This window comes from Sciurus vulgaris (genome assembly GCF_902686455.1).
Source record: "Sciurus vulgaris genome assembly, chromosome: X".
In the NCBI taxonomy this organism is placed as follows: Eukaryota; Metazoa; Chordata; class Mammalia; order Rodentia; family Sciuridae; genus Sciurus; species Sciurus vulgaris.
This window is the reverse complement of record NC_136471.1, coordinates 111,190,411-111,211,784: the sequence shown is the minus strand read 5'-3', so window position 1 is coordinate 111,211,784 and position 21,374 is coordinate 111,190,411. Positions and strand designations below refer to the sequence as shown.

Below are 21,374 nucleotides of genomic sequence, written 5' to 3'. Positions count from 1 at the left end.
AATGATCTGTGCTATAAAATCCACATTTCACTTGAGGATGAGAAGCTAAATTAATAAAATAAATCATCATTCAGAAAACAAAGAGGAAAGGCAGGATGTTAGCAAAACTTTATCTTCAGGTAAATCTGGAATTTGCTGCATCACTTTCATATTACCAGCAAGCACTAATTAATTCATAAAATTAATGCTGCCTATAATATAAATATAATAAAGTCTCCAATGCTGCAAAGTTTGAAATGTGAAGTAAAGCAGCCAGGTAGAACAACATTTCCCTTGGCCATTTGATAACTTGGCCTGACATTTCAAATACAGTTCTCCTTCTGGCCTCAGTCTGACAGAATCACCAAAGAGTACCTATTTCTGAAATTAAATTGTTTCAAAGTTTCTGAAGGCTAATATGATGGTATATGAAAGTCTTAAAAATGTGCAAATACAATGACCTACAAGCTTAAATTTGAGGAATTCACACTAAAAATTAACTAGAAAATCATACCAAGATACAGTAGAAAAAAAATTTCATTTACAGCATCATTTATGACGGTTATAAAGTAGAAACAATTTAAATATTCAATATTAGGGAACTACATACATAATGGTGAATTAATATAATGAAATGCTGTGCAATGTTCCATATAATGACATAGGTAAATATTTATGGATATGGAAAAGATCTCATGTTAGTTATAAAAACTAATATAATCTGGTAAATGAATGGAACTGGAGACTACCGTGCTAAGTGCAATAAGTCAATCCCAAAATACCAAAGGCCAAATGTTCTCTCTGATATTTGGATGCTGACTCACAATAGGTGGGAATTGGGGGGTTGGGGGGATAGAGTGTAGGCTCACTGGATTGGACAGGGGAGAGGGGAAGGGAGGGAAGATGGGAATGGGAAAGATGGTCCCTATGTTCATATATGAATACATGACCAGTGTAACTCCACATCATGTACAACTGCAAGAATGGGAAGTTATACTGCATATATGTGTGATATGTCAAAATACATTCTACAGTTATCTGTAACTAAAAAGAACAAATAAAAAATTACCAAAAAATAAAAGCTAAGAAATACCATTAAAATGAATATAATCTATTTTTCTAGAATGTGCATGTGTATATTTGTGTTCACATGCTTAACAATAAATGAAAAATTCTGGAATGACAACCATGTTATCCATCTGCAGTGAATTTACAAGTGATAAGTTCACTTCATGTTTCTCCAAATTATCAGAATTTTCTTTCTATAATAATGAAAAAATGAAGACTTCCATCAAACAAGAGAAATTAAATTGTTCAAGACTCCAAGGGTATTATTATCTAATAAGTCAATCATGATACACCATAATTATCATGAATATAATAGTACATGCAGACTGAAAACAGTATGGAGATATAGTTCTCTTGATGTTTCTATTACTTCTTCCTCTTTTAGTTATCACTTTTCTGTGATAAGCCTAAGTGAGAATTCCCTATGCAAGATTTTAGCTGTTTAATGGCATGTAATGAGTACTGGTTTGCAAGGATTCCCTGGGGTGTCTGGGATTTGTAGCTTGGGCCCCTTGAGGTCCAAAGAGACTGTCAAGCAAGACAGTTTGAATGGTAAGAAGAGAGAGGCACAGTTCAGACATGGAAAAGTAGCCAGTGGTAGAATAGAAACTGATTAAATAAGTATTTATCGAGTGTCCTCAAGTTCCAGTGAAGCATTGAGTAGTAGGAAGAGGGAGAATGTAAACATACCTAATGCTTGGCCTCTCTTTATCTGGTAGAAGAAACAAAATATTGATTTCTAATGGAGGAAATGCTGAAGGGCAGGCTGCCCGTGGTGAGACCACAAGTTGCTGCTTTGTTTAAATAAGGAAGTGCTACAATCTCAGTTCTAGGTTAAATGGTGCTGACTAATTATTAGTGGATCAAGAAACCACTTTGTGTTTCTCAAAAGGGGAAAAATAATTCTGAGACTTAGGGAATTCAGTTCTAAAGGATCTAAGGGTAACTTAATAGCATGATATAGGGAGGTTCTAGGTCAGGCAGAGGACAGCCCAGAGACTTCACAGAATAGCAGCAGAAGAACCTGGAACACCAAGAGATGAAAAGCTCTCAGGTATCTGAGTGAGGGGAGTTTTCCTAAGGTGTGAAGTTAGGTAAAATTGCAGAATGTTTGATCATCCTAACTACATATCAAATGACTGTTTCTTTCCTTTCCCTCCTAAGGTACAAGAGTGAAAGAAAAGATCTGACATGAGGACAAAAACCTAAGCAAAGGAGAAAAGACAGTAGGTAAGTGCATAATGCATAAAAAGGTATTCAGTCTAACACTGTGATTCTTAAATTTTAGTGTGCATAAAAAACTTATAGTAGCTTGTTTAAATTCCAGATTCCTAGATTCTACCACCAGAATTTCAGTACTTTTAACAAAAATCTATACTTTTAACAGGAACCTTCACAACTCTGCAGGTGAGCTCCAGGACTACTGTTTAAGAATTTCTGAAAGTATTTGTGATTTGCCCTAAATGTGACTTGTTGGTCTCTACAGGGCAAAGGGTATTTGTCAGTGACATGATTTTAAGGAGATCTAACTGTAATGAAACACTGTGAGCCTATAAAACATTTTCTTTGACCATGCTAAGCTTATAAAATGTTTTCAAGACATATTTCTAGTACATTTGTTGGAAGCAGCTGCCCTATCTTTATTTTTGTAAGTGTATACTGAATATTTCTAAATGATTCACCTATGTTTGTGTTGGGAATGTCTTTTCCTAAAAAAGTTTCTTTGGATATGGAACAATTTTTTTTTATGTGTGTGTGTATCAAAGCCTGCTAGATCATAGGTTAAGTATCTAGTTTTGCAATTTGGAAACCAAGATGCAAGATTATAAAGACAATTGCTGAATCACATAACTTGAGTGATCATATTTACACATGGGAAATAGAAATTACAAGCTGTTCTTTGATGAGGAAACCAACTTACTGGCTTTAACTAAATGTTCTGGATACCTGAGCAAAACACTTCTAGCTAATTTTCACATATACTCTATTTATCCTTACTTACTCAACAGAAAATATAAGAGGCGGTTTGAAGGGGTACACTTAGCTTCTATTCATTTTCGATTAATCTTTATTAGCAAAGACAAGAGTTTAGGGGCTACTAACTTTTAACAAGGCAAGTGCTGATCTTTAAAAAGCAGACAATTTTCACAATTTGTAAGGTTTAGGTAAAAAAGCAGAACCTTTAAGGTATGTTGGAATATATTGCTTGGTCTTTAAATAACTCTTTGGGGACAGCACTCTAAGAATTATAGGGGCTGATAAAGTGATTGTTATTTCTCTAGATGCAGATATTTCAAATGTGATTTGGTTGATGCCTAGTTTGAAATGCTTAATAAAACTTTACTCAGAAAGGCATGTATTCTTAAAGTAAAATGTGTTATAATTAAATCATTTTTCACTTTGACTTCCTTTATAAAACTAATGATATAGCCCCATATATCTTTGGTGCCTTGTGTAACAAAATAACACTTAAACATACAGAGAGAAAAGGTACAAATTCAGAAATAATAATCACAGAAATAACATGGGAGCTAAGAGGCTTTAAATAGAGAATTAAGCTCAAAGAGAAGTAAACCAAAAAAAGGTTGGTCTTGAACTCCAACTTCCAAACATAATTAACATTCCAAGAGTGAGAGAAAGAAGGCCAGAGATACTCAATGTCCAAGTTGCATTTTTTTCTCAAAAGTAGTAAGACTCTGCTTTTTGTTCTTTCTTTGTTCTCCACTATAGAAAAAAACCCTTAACTAACTTCTAATACCAAGTACTTCCCAAGAGCTGTACTGCTGCTTATTATAGATTATATAATGTTGGTGTTCTTGCCTCTCAAATTAATGTTCAAAATTTTATAAATGTGAATGTTTTATATAATATTTACAAGTTTTTCTCCTAAATATGAAAATCTTACAAAACATAAACTTTGCTGAGTTTACGTTGACAATATGTGATTCTCATACTTTACAGTATTACAATAATCTGGAAAATATCGGGTAACAGACTGAATTGAAATCTTTTTGAATTATGTTTATATAAAAAATTAATCACTTCTCAAATCATTAATATCACTGACTACTTACTTCTCCTCATGCCTCATGGATAATTTGTGATGATAATACATATGAAATGGATGGCATATACTTTAAAAATATTTTTTAATTGTAAATGGACACAATACCTTTATTTATTTTTATGTGGTACTGAGGATCAAACCCAGTGCCTCACACATGCTAGGCAAGTGCTCTGCCACCAAGCCACAACCCCAGCCTTGTCATATACTTTTCTTGGATTAAATTGTGAGATAGCACTATATAATTTCAATTAAAGCATTCTTTTTTACTGAAAGATGTCTTATTTACTTTTTCTTATATCCTGTCTTTTAAATTGATTAATTTCATTTAAAAATAGGAAAACCAAGGTAGAAAAATTCAATAATTTGGACATGTTCACAAAGGGTGAGTGCATAATTAAAAATAATAGCATTGTAGAACTGCAAGAGAATGTGACAAGATCACTTGTGTTTCTGGTCAAACCTCTTCATTTCAGTCTGAAGCAGTTAAGTGACTCACTCAAGGTGATATGCTAAGTAGCAGATAAGTGACTTGTTCAAGGTGCCATGCTAGTAGAAATGGAGATAAGAAGAAATGGGGCTTAATAACTAAGTCACCCATTTGCTGGTCCAGGACTCTTTCTATTGTATCTTCTGACTCATTTAGAGTTTGGATTTCTATATTCATCTAATTTATGTGGAGGAGCAAACACAGCCTTCTGAAACAATTTGTAAATACTTAAAGGAACTTGTTATCAAGTGAGTATGTGTGTATGTATATACTTTTTATTTCTTTTTGCCATATTGGGAATGGAACCCAGTGCCTTGGATATGTCAGGCAAATTACTGTACCACTGAGCTATACCCAAGACCCTCATGTGTAAATTAGGATTTTTCTGGGAAGACCTGATGAAAGAACAGCGAGAGAAATATTCATTATGGAGTTTGAGTCAAAATTTAGGGTATGATGCAGGGAAAATAGATGGAACTTGAGGCCATCATGTTAAACCAAATAACTCAAATTCAGGAGGTTAAGGGTCTTATATTTTCTCTCATAGTAGGAAGCAAGAGAGGAAAAAGGAAAACAAAGTTTGGGGTGGATCTCCTAAAAATCAAAGGAAGATCAGTAGAGGAAAGAGACCAAGGGGTGAAAGGGATGGAGCGGGTGGGAAATGCTCAGGAGTGATACTGGTCAAATTATATTGTGTGCATGTACAAATATGTAACAACAAATTCCATACATATATACAACTATAATGTACCAATAAAAATGTGGAAAAAAACTTAGAGCATGAGAGGAGAGACAGTATTGTATGAAAACCAGGATATACACATAATCACATGAGAGAATAAGGAAATCATTGGAAAGCAAGAAAGGGGTTAGGAAGCAGAATCTACTTGGCTTAGAACTAGAATGCTTTCTGGTCAAAAGTAAACTGGGGGCAGAGGATGAACAGAGAATGAAAGGGTTTATGGTGGCATAGTCGGTAGAGAATGGTGTGTCCACTAGATTCTAGTGACTAACTTTATGAGAGTAGTCATTTCTTTGTTATGCTTTGTTCACTATTGCATCCTCAGTGCCTAGAAGAGTGCCTAGTATGTAGTAGGTACTCATTAAGTGTTTGTCAAATGAACAAATAAATGACCGAATGAATGCAATATGTGCATCACAAGATTGGCGCTCTTGAATGAAAGAGTAATATGATGGAAAGTGTCCTAGTCAGCATATTCTTGTAAATGTGTAATGAACGGTCTAACTACATATGTTGGTCTATCAGTATGGTATGATATGAAGACTTGAAGAAGATCACAGGAAGAGAAAGGTTGTAGGGCATAAGGAAAATAAATGGAAGAAGAACATGATATGGATCTAGAAATACAAGGATACCTCTAATGAGCCAATGGAGCACAAAAGGAAATTTCAAAAATCATTTGGATTCAAAAGATGTCTTTTTCATTAAATGTGGACATCTATGAAATTAATGCTTTTATTTTTTTGAGGCATAGAAATGCTTTAAGAATCCCTCAAAAACAACGAACCAACTGTAATCATTTAGTATAATATATTTTAATTTGGACAAACAAGGTTGTTTTTCCAGGGTATCTTTGGAACTACTTTTTAATTGTGGTGACTTTTCATAATAAAATAACCCCAATGGAGTTACTGATGAGATTTCCCATGCAGGTTTATTAGTGTCATTAATGTTCCTGTATCTAACTCTTCCCACTGTTCATCTATCCTTTTTCACAATCACCCCGAATTACCATCTCTACTGAGCTTCTCTGAACTGAACCTTGCCATTCACTAAGGATCGAGTGATGTTCTATTTCTATCAAGTGTCAGGAAATAAGCTAAATTGCTTCTATGTGAAGAATTACCTCTTTCTTTTTTTTAATAAGCTGATGCTTATAACACATCCTATATTATTAGAGAGGCCTATTTAAAAGCCAAAAGCATTGATCTGAATATTTAAATTCTTGAATTTGCAGCACCTTAGATAAGCTAAGGTAACTGTTTTCTACTTGATTAATGACAGCAAGAATTAGACTGCAGTACCTGGCATATGGGAAATTGCTGAGAATGAAGAGCCCATATTTTGGCTGACATGCTGTTTGCTGCTTTCAATTCTCCTTTTATTTCATCAAGTTCATATGAAGGAGAAAAAAGGCACTGAGTAATGTTCAGAACAGTTATAGCACCTTGCTTTTTCTTTCCTGCATAAAAGAATAACTTTCTTTTCTTTACCACGAATATCTTTCCCATCTACATGTTTCATTCCTTTTTAATGACAGATGTTATGAAAGTGGTCTTTGTCATTACACACTTTGACCTCTCTTAAGAGTTTAAGCTGTAGAAAATGAACGGAGCCTCTCTATCTTTGAAAATGCCATTGCCTATTATTGCCCACACCTCATCACCAACACATGGATGAAAAAATTCATGGACAGAATAGGGAGATAAAAATGAGTGGCTTGGAAGCTGGGGTACACACTTGGGGAAAAAGTCTCATAAATACTAATAAGTCCTTTTCCACTCCTAGAAATCTGCTTCTCTATTTCATCTTTTCCATTGTGTATTTATCTAAAAAGGGTTTCTTTTTATGTACTCTGTGGGATAATATGATGATTGAACACTCAGATGCTAAAGTCAGATTTCCTGTGTTTATATCTTGGATCGTCACTTGATAACTAAGTGATCTTGGGAAAGTCATAAACTCTCTCTGTCTCACTTTCTTCAAATATAAAGAGAGTATAATAATGGAATCTACCTCTTAGGTTTGCTCAGAGCATGAAATGCGTAAAAAATGTAAGTTCCTTTGGCATACCATGTGTTAGTTGCTGTCATTATTATTATTTTGTTTAGGTGCAAATTTTTACAATAGTACTTTTGAATTAATAAAATGTCAGGGTTTTTCTCCTCCTTATAGGAGTAGATATGTTATATGCTGAAATTTTAGACTATTAGTTGAACTTTAAAGAAGAAAGAAAAGCCTCCCTTCTATAATCTTATTTTCTAAAGGAAATGACTCTTCTCACTCTTTTGGTGTATTCCCTTGTAACTATTATTACATTCATTTGTCCTTTTTTACCTCTTTCTACCACCATTCCTTTTATAGACAAAGACAAAAGCACAAAATATTTTCAGAAAAAGAAGTAGATAAGGAAAAGCAATCAGAAAGTAGGAAGCCTGGCTTCCACTCTCTGCCACTTGGTAGATCCTTTAGGTAAGAGCAGGCATTTCACAGACTTGTCCCTCTACTGAACTATCTTAGCAAAATGGGTATGCAAAGAGCCTCCTCTGCCTTCCTTACACCAATGTTTGGATTCGTCCACTAACTTCTCAAAAGAAAGCTAGTGCATAGAATGGGGCAAAGTAGAAAGTAACAGGTGAGTATAGAATTAAAAGCTCATTCCTGATACATAACAAGGGGTGTGGGGAGGTAAGAGAAGAATGGAGGAACTTTGGATTGTGTAGAGGGAAATGGGGGGGGGGCGGGGGAAAGAAAGACACTGGAATGAGACAAACATCATTACCCTATGTACATGTATGATTACATGAATGGTATGAATCTATGTCGTATACAAGCAGAGAAATGAAAAGTTGTATCCAATTTGTGTACAATGAATCAAAATGCAGTCTATAAAAATAAAAATAAATTAAAATAGAAAAAAAGCTCAGTATGCCCACACAGGATGTGTTTTAACAAAATCTAAGAGGAATCAAATGACAAAAAGTGGCTATATTCTCTCAGCTGCTGAGGCTATGGACAGGGCTTCTCTAAACTGTTAATTATAATGAGTTCTGGTATTTAAAGAATGTCCTCCAGTATGCATTTTGAGTAATGCTAAAGAAAGAATTCCATAATAAACATCCGTTAATTTTATCATTTTTTGTACAACCCTGTGATAAGCCAAGAGAGAACTCTATGAAATTAGAAGAGCTGTGCTCCTCATTTAAATTCACTCTAATGTCTTAATATGCATCTCTCCTGTGGTTATAAAACATCACCATGTTAATCTAACCTGAACCCTCAAGTATCATCTCCATACCAAGCAAATGAATGATTCATTTATTCAAAATAAAATGAATCATTCCAAAATTGGGTGATTTACATAAACATATGAGATATTAGCTACTTATGCTAGGAAAATGAGGAAAATTTTGTCGTTTTAATTCATCTCTGGTTTTTTTGTTCCAATCTTTTCCTACCTAATGTTGAGAGACTTTTTCCGCAACTCGCTCCACTTGAAGTTCATGTTATCCAGACGTCTTTGTAGCAGTGCCGCTTCATCAGAACCTTCCAGGGATCTCAGGATTTTTTGGCCATTTTCATCTAGGTTGTGATAGATATCCGTGTGAGCTTCAATTTCTCCTTGGAGGTCCTGTGGGACAGCAGGAAGAAGGATACATGCAGAATTATTGAATGAAAGAAACGAGCTGTGAATGTGAATTTGGAGAAATAAAAAAATAAACTATGAGTTCAAACATTTTAATCAGGTTCACTATGAGACAATACACCTCAAATCACTTTTCTGGGTATATTGTCTCATGTTATTATGTAGATTGAAAATGAACATCTAATTAGGTATAGTAAATTTATTCATTGTCATTATGAGTTGGAAAGTAATGTATTTGTAACTTCATAAATTTCAAAAGTTAAATCTTCTAGTCCATGGATAAAATATATTGTTTTATGGAAATGGTATGGTAAGGTGCATCCCGGTACCAATCATTTCATTAAAATATGAGTCAAGGCATATTTTCCATGTACATAGTAATCTGTAAGGTTGACTCTGACCATAAAAGCATAGAGAGATGAATAAACAAGGTTGTCCTTGGTCCACAGAACCAGCACATTACTGGGACTCTATCAGAGGAGCAGATCTTCTTGACAACACACATTAAGTTCACCTTGGTGTTAGAGCATCATACATATATTATGGCATCACACATTTATTAGTAAGATCTCCCATTTAAAATACCATCATATTTTTAGGATTGACAGGTGGAAAGTTCATAGGACCTTGGTAAGAGTTATAATAAGAGGTAGGCATTCAAGTTCACGTGTACAGACACAGATCAAGAAAATTATCAGAGTAGAAGTATCTGACCTTTACATGGTATGTCTTCCTGTGTAACATTTTCAGCTTGAACCGGGGACTACAGCACTGATCCTGTTGCATAGCAATCCTGAGAAAACCCAGAAACTGAAAGAGCCCTGCTTTAAAATGCCAACTTTGCTTACATTCTGTTGACAGAATGAGTTTCAGAGCACAGGCCTCACCAGTCAATAATAATAAACAGCCACTTTGTACTCCTTGCTAAACGGTAGCCAGGCGTGTGGATGTGGGAGGGACCTCAAAGAGAGGAGGCCTGGAATATGCAACTGACAGTTTATATTAAACAGCCAACTTTTCTTATCATTTTGCCATTACAAGCCAGAGACATTATAAATTCATTTTATATATGTGTTTCCCTCCTTGTTCCCAGCAGAACAGTCAAAGCCAAAGGAACATTCCTTAGAGAGCTGCCGGGTACCAGCATTCCTTTCTGCCTACACAATGAATGGAGGCTTTGTACATTATCTGACTTGCTCTTAGAGATTTGTATGCTTCTGTTCAACAAGTTTAAAAATTCATTCTGAAGCTCCAAACAATTGGATTGATCTGTGTAACTAGAAAAGTTTTCTTTTTTCTCTGTCTCTTACTCTTTCTAAAATTGAATTAAATTACTCTGCTAAAGTAAGGGGGAAAGTGGCAACAATAACATGTTAGAAATTCTAAAGAACTAGCTCATGTTTTCACTCATGGCCTCTTAAGATGCAGAAGTTTGAGTGCTACAGAAGTAAGGTAGATGGTTAGTGAATGTCTCCTGTTACTAGTGTTGGCCCTGATGGACTATGAAAAGAGTTATGTCCATTCTTCTTTGACTGGGAAGACTGGAAGGGGAATGTGGATAGGACCACATCAGAAGTTGAAAGAAGGGAAATACTAAAATAGACTTAGGAGCATGCTCATCAAAAACAGGTTGGTTCTGGAAGGGTACAGACAGATTTTGAAACTAGCATATGTAGTAAGAAACTAGTATTGGGCTTCATACAGAACAAAGTTTGATCAAACATATAGCCATTTTATGGCATTTTTCTTTTTTTTTTAATCTACATGGAATAATGTGCCACTTTTTCAGAAAAAGAGAAAATTGAGTTAATTCGTCTAAGCAATTCAGGACAAATAAAAACCAGATCCAAGTTCCAGATAATTCCCACACTTGTCTCTTTTACTTTACTATTTTGTTCTGATTTGTGCAGTACCTAAAATTTCTCCTCAGGGTATATATTAAGTGAATTAAAGCCAAATTTACAGTTGTTCAAGAAAATAAAGTTCCTTTTTTTTGTTTGTGTAGTACTGGGGATCAAACCCAGGGTCTCCGCATGCTAAGTAAGCATTCTTCCACTGAGCTACAACCCCTGAGCCCCAGAGAGTAAAGTAGTTTGACTAATAGGATAAACATTCTACCTTATATGCATATAAATGATAGTATATTTGAATTTTTATATCCTGTATTGATAGCAGACACTGAGTCCTAATCATTAGTTCTTTAAGATTACATATAACATGAAGCCATCAACACTTTCTTTGTTGAATAAAAGAGGTCTTTCCAAGTGCAAATAGGGTATTGATTCATGAATTTGCTAATTTTCATCTTTGCCAGGCCTGTGTATATTACACTGCATATAAACATCTTTGTTGTATCATCAATAAAGAAATGGATATAAAATTCATAAACAAATATTTATCTAGGACTGATAGTCTAGTCTTAGCATCATGGAGATATAAGAATGCAAGTGACAGTTCTTCTTCTTTTCCTAAAGTCATACATGTACTTTTTATTTAATTCATTTATATTATTAGCTAAATATCAATGAGAATTTCCTGCCAAATCTCATAGATAGTAGGATAAAATCTTCTCCCTTAAGAAATGCAGACTTGGCTGAAGTAAAATCTTAGCATTGGCATGAAGGTAAGTATTATACCAGTATTAGTTTTCTAGGTCATGATGGTGGCTTGGAGCACTAAATGAAATATGTACAGTAAGAGCTTTACAGGTTACTGAGCACTTATAAATGTAATACCCTGTCTGTTCCTCCTCTGGCTCTGTGAAGTATATCATATTTTTCCTGTTTTGCAGATGAGAGATTCAGAGAAGTTCAACTGATTTGTTCAAAGTCTCATGTGTAGTAAATGTTAGAACTGGGAAATGGATCCAGTTCTTTTGACTCCTGAAGATCTTGGGCTGTCTCCACCAACCTGTTTGCTGTGAGCATTGGATATAATACATAGTAGTTACCGAAGCTGAACAAGGATACTATTAACAAGAAGAAAAGACTGATTGTTGAAGGAAAAGCACACTGAAAGATAGCATTACTGATTTTGATAAAACATTTACCCACATGGATTGATTTATTCTGAGTGAAAATAGAATCCTGACTAACTTTTTTATTTCTCATTTTGCAATTGGGCATCCGGGACCACCTGTGAGCAAAAACTGTATTGAAAAGGTCTTACTACAAAATATTTCTGCTGCCACAACACAAATTCTTCCATCAGTGAGTCTTCTTTTTGTCTCCAAGAGCCAAGTGAACCATGAGCTACACCAAGTAATGACCTGACACATCAGCATTAAGAGAGTTTGATCACATTCCTTTGGGATGTAGGCTGGTCGAGAATCTGTCAAGCTACAGGATTCAGGTAGTTTGCCCTAAAAGACAGGCAAGTACTAGTGAAGAACATGAGGGTCTCTTTCAAAGGTTGCCATACTGTAGTGGAGAATTTTCAGCACCAATATACAACATGAGTTTTGGGTGGGGATCAGACATTGACAAGCCAGGTAAGAAGGAACATACATATGCATCAAACCACCATGATGACATTTGTTTTAAGACTAAACCTTACACTTAGAGACCACAGAAAGCAGGAAGTTGGTATGGAGAGGTGAGTGGAGTCTTCAGAGAGTAGCCAATCTGGACATAGGACAATTTACACAGAAAATTTTAAATAGTTTTATTTCACATGTGACCTAACTAGAAAGGATTTCTCAGGACTTACTGTATTTATTGTATGCTATCTAATTTTTCTTTTCATGTGATCATATTCTTTAGGAAGAATAACAAGTAATTGATAGGAAAAAAGATATTTGTTATATAAACAACAGCAGCAGTAACATATATAAGACTTACTATATACCAGGCATTGTCCAAAGAACTATGTTCATGAACTCATTTAACACTTTCAATCACCCTCTATAGTAAACATCATTATTATTTTCATTTTCCATATAAGAGAAGAAAACTACAGAGAGGTTAAGAAAAAATGTCCAATGTCATATAGCTAACAAACTATTCCATGAATTTTGGAATTGGGACAGTTGAACAGGGACAGTTGAACAGCAGGACTTGTGCTCTTAACCATTAAGCTACCTTGCCTCTGAATTTCAGTTTTTTTGATGGCAATTTTCTGATTAATACTACTCTCATCTACATATCAGTAAATTTAGCACTGTCATGAGAAAATAAATATCATTGTTACCAGTACCCCAAAAGTAATTTTATGGTTTTATTAATATGGAAACTGTTAAACAGATTTGAAGTAGCAACCAGAGATATATATTCAAAACTATGAGAGGGAACATAAAATGATTGAGAAAATGGATGCAAATGAAAAAATAATGTACCCCCCCAAACCAAAATATATAGCCTGAAATTTTATATAATTTTGGAGCAAATTTTAGTGATGAGTGCCAGGAAAGTTTAAATATGAGGCAAGTATTATGCTCACAGGGTAACAGTTTTAGGAGTGCAAAGTGTCCTGTTTTCTGAAAGACTTTTACAAATCCCACACTTCCTTATTCCCTGGGAGTCTAGTCTATGCCTGCTTAAGTCTCCTTTCTTAACCTCCAGGGAAAACTCATGAAAAAGTGCAGTTAAATAAACATATTTGAGTCTCCCTGTTCTCTATCCCTTATTTGCTGCTTAAATTTGACAACTTTTTAATCTCATTGGTGCCACTAAATGGTAGATAATAATACATACCTACTGGGTTGGTTTGGATATTACATGGAATAATTTTGTAAAATACTTTGAACAGAATCCAGAACACAAATCCCTAATAAATAATAGGTAATATAGAGCTTACCACTATGAGAGAATCCATGTGGAATTCAAGTGATAGAAATAGATTTCATAAAGTCATGGAACTCACCACTCTGGAAAGCAGTGTGGAGATTCCTCAGAAAACTTGGAATGGAACCATCATTTGACCCAGCTATCCCACTCCTTGGCCTATACCCAAAGGACTTAAAATCAGCATACTACAGAGATACAGCCACATCAATGTTCATAGCTGCTTAATTCACAATAGCCAGATTGTGGAACCAACCTAGATGCCCCTCAATTGATGAATGCATAAAGAAACTGTGGTATATATACACCATGGAATATTACTCAGTCATAAAGAATAATAAAATTATGGCATTTGCAGGCAAATGGATGCTGTTGGAGAATATCATGCTAAGTGAGATAAGCCAATCTCAAAAAACCAAAGGACAAATGATCTCACTGATAAGCGGATGATAACACATATAGAGGGTGGGAAGGGGGCAAGAATGGAGGAAGGAGGGACTCTATAGAGGGATAAGAGAGGTGGGAGGGTGGGGGGGAGAAAAAAATAACAGAATGAATCAAAAGCTATTACCCTAGGTAAACGTATGATTACACAAATGGTATGCCTCTACTTCAAGTACAAATAGAGAAACAAGATGTATCCCATTTGTTTACAATAAAAATGAATTAAAAAAAAGTCATGGGACTCAGCTTGGTCTTTGAGGATTGAATGGAATTGAGAAATGTGGAAAGCAGGAGATATTAGAAGAATAGCATTGAAATGGCATAAAGGTGGAATGATTTGGTTTATGAGCAAAGATAATAAATTGTATAACCTGATTGGAATAGACAATGAATGTTAGGGACAAACAGGTAGAATGCAGTCAAGTGCCTTGAATTAAGTAGAATTAAAAGCCACTGAGAAAAGTACAAAGATAAGATTATTGACTATTACATTTATTACATTTATACTGTCTCATTCAACAAGAACAATTATTGCTCATTGTTCATAAGCAATAAGACAAAATGGGGATGAATATGGAAAGTTAAAAAATTTTTACTAGAAGAAAAATAAAGGGAGATAGCGACAATTAGTGTATATCCTTTTTCTTATTACCCAAACTAAGGGAAGTGATAGGATTTCAAAATTTCATGAATAAAGTATCCATGTATTATTTTTTACATATATATGGAATTATTTGTCTCAAAAAGAAGAATTCAGTAAACTAATACAGTCATTATGGAAAACAGTATGGAGTTTCCTCAGAAAACTAGATATAGAAATGCCGTATGAGCCAGCAACCCATCTTCTGGTATATATCCAAAGGAAATGAAATCAGTATGCTGAAGGGATATTGGCACTCCATTGTAATAATATAATAATATTGCAGTATTATTCACAATAGCTAAGGCATGGAAGCAATCTAAATTTCCTAACATCAGATGAATGGATAAAGAAAATATTCTACATATGCACAGGATGGAATATTATTCGGTTATAAAAGGGGGAAATGACATAATTTGTGACAACATGAATGAACATGGAAGACATTATGCTATGTGAAATAAGTCAGGCACAGAAAGACCAATATTGTATGAGAACACAATGTTGATTACCAGGGGCTGGGGGAGGGGAGCACAGGGATTGAGGGGAAACATTGATCAAAGAGAACAAAGTTTGTTAAATATGAGGAATAAATAAATTTTAGTGACCTATTACACAAAATCAATGACTATAATAAATAATAATAATGTATATGAGATTTAAAATGTTTCACCATAAAATGATAAGTATGTGAAGTGATTTACTTTTTAATTAGCCTGCTTTAATCATTTCACATTGTACATATATATTAAAACATCACATTGTACTCCACAAATGCATATAATTGTCAATTAAAAATAAATAAATGACTCAGCAAATGAACAAAAACTCCATTTTGAATATAGCTGAGAAGTGAGGAAATAAACAGCACAGAAAGAATAAGTGGCCAAATCTCCATAAATTTTTTAATATAGCCACACTACATTTAATCCTTTCTGAAAGCAGTTAGTATATAAATAATTATAAGTATTAGTTATTTCTTATTGATAATTGTTGCCTAATTCAAATAAGCTTAATAGGGAAAAAAGGTAATGATTTGATTTCCAAAATTTATAAAGTCAGAAACAGAAGATTTCAAAACAGGAAAGAACCTATGCTTATGGGCTAAACTGAGAGTAGCAAGAAGTTAACATCTGATAGAACCACAAAGACATAAAAGAAGCTATAGCCTTCAGGGCCACACAGTGTGGAAACTGAAAGCTCTCCATGTATTAGTGCCTTTGAAGGCATCAACTAGTTTTACAGCCAAACAAAATAATTAATGATAATGATCCTGAATTCATCAGAGAAGGTCAATTTATGTTTAGAAAACTGTGTTTAAGGAGAAATCAGTGTGTGCAAAACTCTTCAAATGTCTTGAAAAGGTGTTAACTGTTTTGGAGAAGCTGAACAAAACAAAAACAAACTTACAAAAGTAAAACTCCCTTAGTTTGATTATTGATTAAACACAGGCTTTAAATAGTTGAGGTTTTCAAGTTCTTACACACACACACACACACACACACACACACACACACACACACACATTCCAAGAACAGAAGAATGGAAATTGACAGTAAATCTTAAAAGATGTGTACAACAACTAAAAATAAAGAGCCAGGGCTTACATCTTGTATGTCTGGTATTTGTAATTTTTAAAAAGTGATTCATTTTTATTGCATGTTACAAAAGTATTACTCTTTAATGGTTTGGAAATTACTACTAGCAAAACAAAACAAAATTATCCTTCCTAACAGATTTTTTGAGAAGTACCCAAATAAAAGAACTGGAGCCAGTCTTGGCCTTATAAGGCTCTAATAAGCACTAGACGTTCCTAACTAGATCAGAAAATGTACTTGGTTACAGATTCACAAGAGGGTGTGACTGTTTTTTTCCTATCGATTGCACATGTGGCCATTGCGATACTTTCAAAAGTAGCAGAGTTGTCATCCCAAGAGAAACAAGAGTTAATTTGAGAGCTGCTGTTTGGCTTGGAGCCTGGTTGCTCTAGGTAGATAAGGAGTGTGTTTTCAGGTCTACTGCATCGCAATGTGTCTTAAACGAGCAGCTATGGATTTAGGAGTCCACAAGCTTTGCTTTAAAAATGGCTCTTATTAAAGTCCTCAGAGACTATTATCCTGCAGGGTTTGTTGTCTTTGCTTTCATATCTCATTCGAAAATTCTCACACTTAAGCACTAGAACAGCAGAGACAAGGGATATGCTCTCCTGTCTCAGTACATTCCCAGGTGCAAAGCTTTATTTCAAAATCTAATCTTTAAAAATGCCTGGCCTAGGGTGGATTATCCCTGGAGGAAACTGAGCAAAATCCCATTTGTCAGACGGCCTTAAGCAATCCCAAACTCTGTTAACATGTGATACTTTCTCTCCTTGCCTGACCCTCTGGCTTACTCTCTTCTTAAAATTACTTTTTAAAATTGTAGGGTTCATTTAAGTTGTAAAAGGTTGGCAGTAGGAAGAGAGGTATCTTTTCTCTTTTGAATCTTGTTTTTCCTCCTTCTTTTTCCTCTAGCAGTGCAAAAATTCTCTGCATATTTATTCATCACACAAATATGCATTAAGTGCCTATCTACACCTAAGATCTTGCTAGGAACTATGGGAATGCAGATAATATAGGTAAGATGTGATCCTAGTTCTTATGTGAATTCTTTCTTTCTTACTTCTTCCTTCCTCCTCTCCCAATATTTATTGTAGAAGGAACCAAGTCTACTGTGGTGGGGGGAAAAGAACCCCAAACTTTCTACCCTTTCGAAGTTCATAGCATAATATTTAGGGGACAAATATAAAAAAAAAACCAGATAAATCAATATTCAATAAAATAGGAAATTCTCTGATGGTAACAAATGGAAGACTATGATGAGAATAATGGTGCACACATTGTGGTGATGGGATGCCCCTTGGTTATGGTAGTCAAGAAAGGATTATGTGTTAACACCAAAAAAGTAAATAGCCCAATCAATAAGTGGGCAAAGGAACTGAACAGGCACTTCACAGAAAAAATATAAATGGTCAACAAATATATGAAAAAATTGTTCAATATCACTAGCAATTAGAGAAATACAAATTAAAACTACACTGAGATTCCATCATACTCCTGTCAGAATGGCAATTATCAAGAATCAAGGAACGATAAATGTTGGTGAAGATGTGGGAAAAAAGGTACACTCATACATTGCTGGTGGGAATGCAAATTGATGCAACCACTCTGGAAGCAGTACAGAGATTCCTCAGAAAACTTGGAATGGAACCACCATTTGATCCAGTTATTCTACTCCTCTGTTTATACCCAAAGGACTTAAAATTAGCATACTATAGTGATGCAATATATCACTATCAATATATCACATCAATATTTATTGTGGCTCAATTCACAATAGCTAAGCTATGGACCAACCAAGGCGCCCTTCATCAAATAATGGATAAATAAAATGTGGTATATAAACCCAATGGAATATTACTTAGCCATAAAGAAGAATGAAATTATGGCATTTGCTGGTAAATGGATGGAACTAAAGACTATTATGCTAAGTGAAGCTAGCCAATCTAAAAAAAACCAAAGGCTGAATATGCTCTCTGACATGTGGATCCTGACACATACAATAAGTGGGGGTGTGTGTGTGGATAGAAGTTCATTGGATTAGACAAAGGAAACTGAAGGGAAGGGACAGGGATGGGAATGGGAAAGACAGTGGAATGAATTGGACATCACTTTCCTATGTTCTTATATGAATACACAACCAGTGAAACTGCATATCAAGTACAATTGCAAAAATGCGATCCTAATTAGAATAAGTTATAATCCATGTATGTATAATATGTCAAAGTACACTTTACTGTTATGTATATCTAGAAAGAACAAATAAAACGTTTTTTAGAAAGACAGAAAAAAGAAAGGACTATGTGAGGCAGTACAGTGTTAGCTAAGACTTGAGGATAAGAAAGCACCAGTTACAGAAAGATGCAAAGGCATAGAATTCTTCCCAACTAAAAGAGGAGCTGGTTTTGTGTTGGCTTTGTGTCAGCTTTGTGGTAGGAAAGATCTTGACTAGAATCCACCAAGTAAGAACAATATGTCTGGAGATGGGGTAAAAGAGGCTCCAGATAATGCAGAACCTTTTAAGACTTGAGGTAAGGAGTTTGAATTTTATTTTAAGCAAATAAAACTTTTAAAGTAAGGTAGTGACATAATCTGATTTAGACTTAAAAATCATTATATTGTTATGTGGAGATTAAACAAGGCAAAAGAGGAAAGAGGAAGGCCATTAAAAAAGCCAGGCCTCTAATCTAGACAAAAGATAATGGTGAACTGAAGTAGTGTTATTGCAGAAAGAGAGAAATGAACCACTGTGATTTATGTATAGGTTTTAACTTCCCCACTTACTAGCTTTGTGAATTTTGTAAAATTATAAAATATTTCAAAGTCTGTTTTATGTCCTATAAATGTGGCCAATAATATCTACCTTATAAGGCTTTGGTGATTAGGTGAGGTGATATGGGTAGAGCATCCAAGTACCTTATACAACGCTTGAATATTGTGAGTGGCTATTAGAATTGCGCCCCTCTGGTCTCTCATCCTTCCTCTACAACTCCAAGCTGGCCAGGAGAGAAGACATAAAACAATTTTAAGGAAAATAAACACCAGAAGCATAGTGATGGTGGACAGAGCTATAGGCAGGAGCTAAGAGGTAGTGCAGAGGAGGGTCAATAGATGAGGTTCAAAGGGCTCAGAGTAGCCATTGAGGGATCTGAAAGCAGCCTGGAGATTATATTTGATCCTATAAAGATAAGATTCTACTGTAACTTCCTATGTAAAGACTTGACAACAAACAAAGTATTTGGGAATGATTTTAGGAGGGCAGTTTCCATGGTAAATGATAGCAGAGAAACAATGGAGGCAGAAAGCCTATTTGACAGGTAGTCCCAGTCATTCAGGTACCAACAAAGCAATAGCTCCAGAAACAGGGAGAAAATAAGGAGGAAGGATGCTACGAGCATCAAGCACTTTTAAATCATAGAAATAGCTGCATGTGTGACTCAGTTTCATCCTTCTCTTGCCCTACTATTGGAAGGTAGAAATCAGGCAAGTGATAACTATTCACAAAAGCATTTTAAACATAGAAATGTTATTTTACCTTTTGTTTCCCCAGGAATAAGGCATTCATTACAAATGATGTATTTCAAGCACACACACACACACACACACACACACATCCCTCAGGGTCAAATAAATTAGAATGACAAGACAAGGACAATACCAATGACAAGGACATGGACACCAAACCTGCATATAGACACAGGTGATTCCCACCCAAAATATCCCTTATTAGGCATTCCTAAAATAGATGGGTGTGAGTTCTAAAGGACACAATATCCAGAGAAGTGTGGATAGAGCAACCCTGTTTTAGTTGCTTTAAAAAGCTGGATGCCATGGACCCAGGGCGGAATTAATGTTGATATCCATTTAGATCAGCATATGAAGTTTAAAAAAAGAATGGAATGCCTTCACAATTCTGGCATTGAAAGATAAAACCATCCCCAAGACAAGATGAGTTTTCTTTGTCAATACTATATCTAAAATCTATATAAAAGATCTATACCATGCTACAATATTGTATCAGATTCTGTTACACTGTCTCGGTGCTCACAAATGGATAAGATCTTTAGGAAGATCATTGCCAATGGTAATCTTGAAAAGTTTTTACATGCAAACTCTAGATTGTACATTTAAATTATGGTTAAATCACAGACACAATGACATATGCAAAGCCTAGGCTGTTGAAGGTACTTTTGGTCTTGTATTATGTTTTATATTTTGGATCAGCCTGTTTGAAGATAAGCCTTATCTGAGAAAGACCAGATAGGTCTTTCCAATGTTGAAACATTTATAATTGCAGAGCCACATTGAGAGGTGGGGGTAGGGTAAGGGAATGAAAGGGTCAGGAAACTAATACAACTCTTATAAATCCCTCACACCAACTCTATGAAGTAAACTTCCTTATCTTTCAATTGAGGAAATTGTGATTTAGAGAGATGAAGTAACTTTTTCAAATCCTTTAGCTGTTATGTGGTAGATGCAAGATCTACCTGAATCCATGTTCTTTTTATTAGCTTCCCATTTCCTTCCCTACTTGTCAAATAAAAAGCATGTGACTTCTGAGTTGACTACATGTAACAGCAACATATTTAACACATTAATCCACCTGTGAGACACTTAGTTTGAGAAACGTACTGTGATGCTGAGAGGAATGATCAGCAACTGATTTATTTTTCTAGTTAGATATGAAATATTTTATTCTTCCTTGGTCAATGCAGAACTAATATTTTTCAATGGCTCTAAATAAACAGAATATATTTCTATTTTAAAAACAGTGACCTATCTTCTCATGGGCTAATACACAGCTGGTTATATTTATCTGTGCAATTTGTCTATATTATGCATAGAGTTAAAAGTTAGAAAATTTCTTATTTCTGCAATCTATTTGTTATCCAACTATTTTTTTCCTCTAGAGAATCACTATCATT

At 34.8% G+C, this 21,374-nt stretch overlaps 1 protein-coding gene across 6 annotated transcripts in view; it reads right to left on the bottom strand.

The window, feature by feature from the left end:
- Window positions 1-21,374, bottom strand: part of DMD (dystrophin) — a 2,089,750-nt gene that overhangs the window by 371,564 nt on the left and 1,696,812 nt on the right. For 5 of the 6 annotated variants that reach the window (XM_079122792.1, XM_079122788.1, XM_079122791.1 and 2 more), the window contains one exon: window positions 8,802-8,974. In XM_079122792.1, coding sequence (XP_078978918.1) covers window positions 8,802-8,974 — 173 coding nt within the window. Of the gene's footprint in view, window positions 1-8,801; window positions 8,975-9,703; window positions 9,847-21,374 lie in introns of those variants that run through there. The other variant, XM_079122794.1, reaches the window with a different exon arrangement.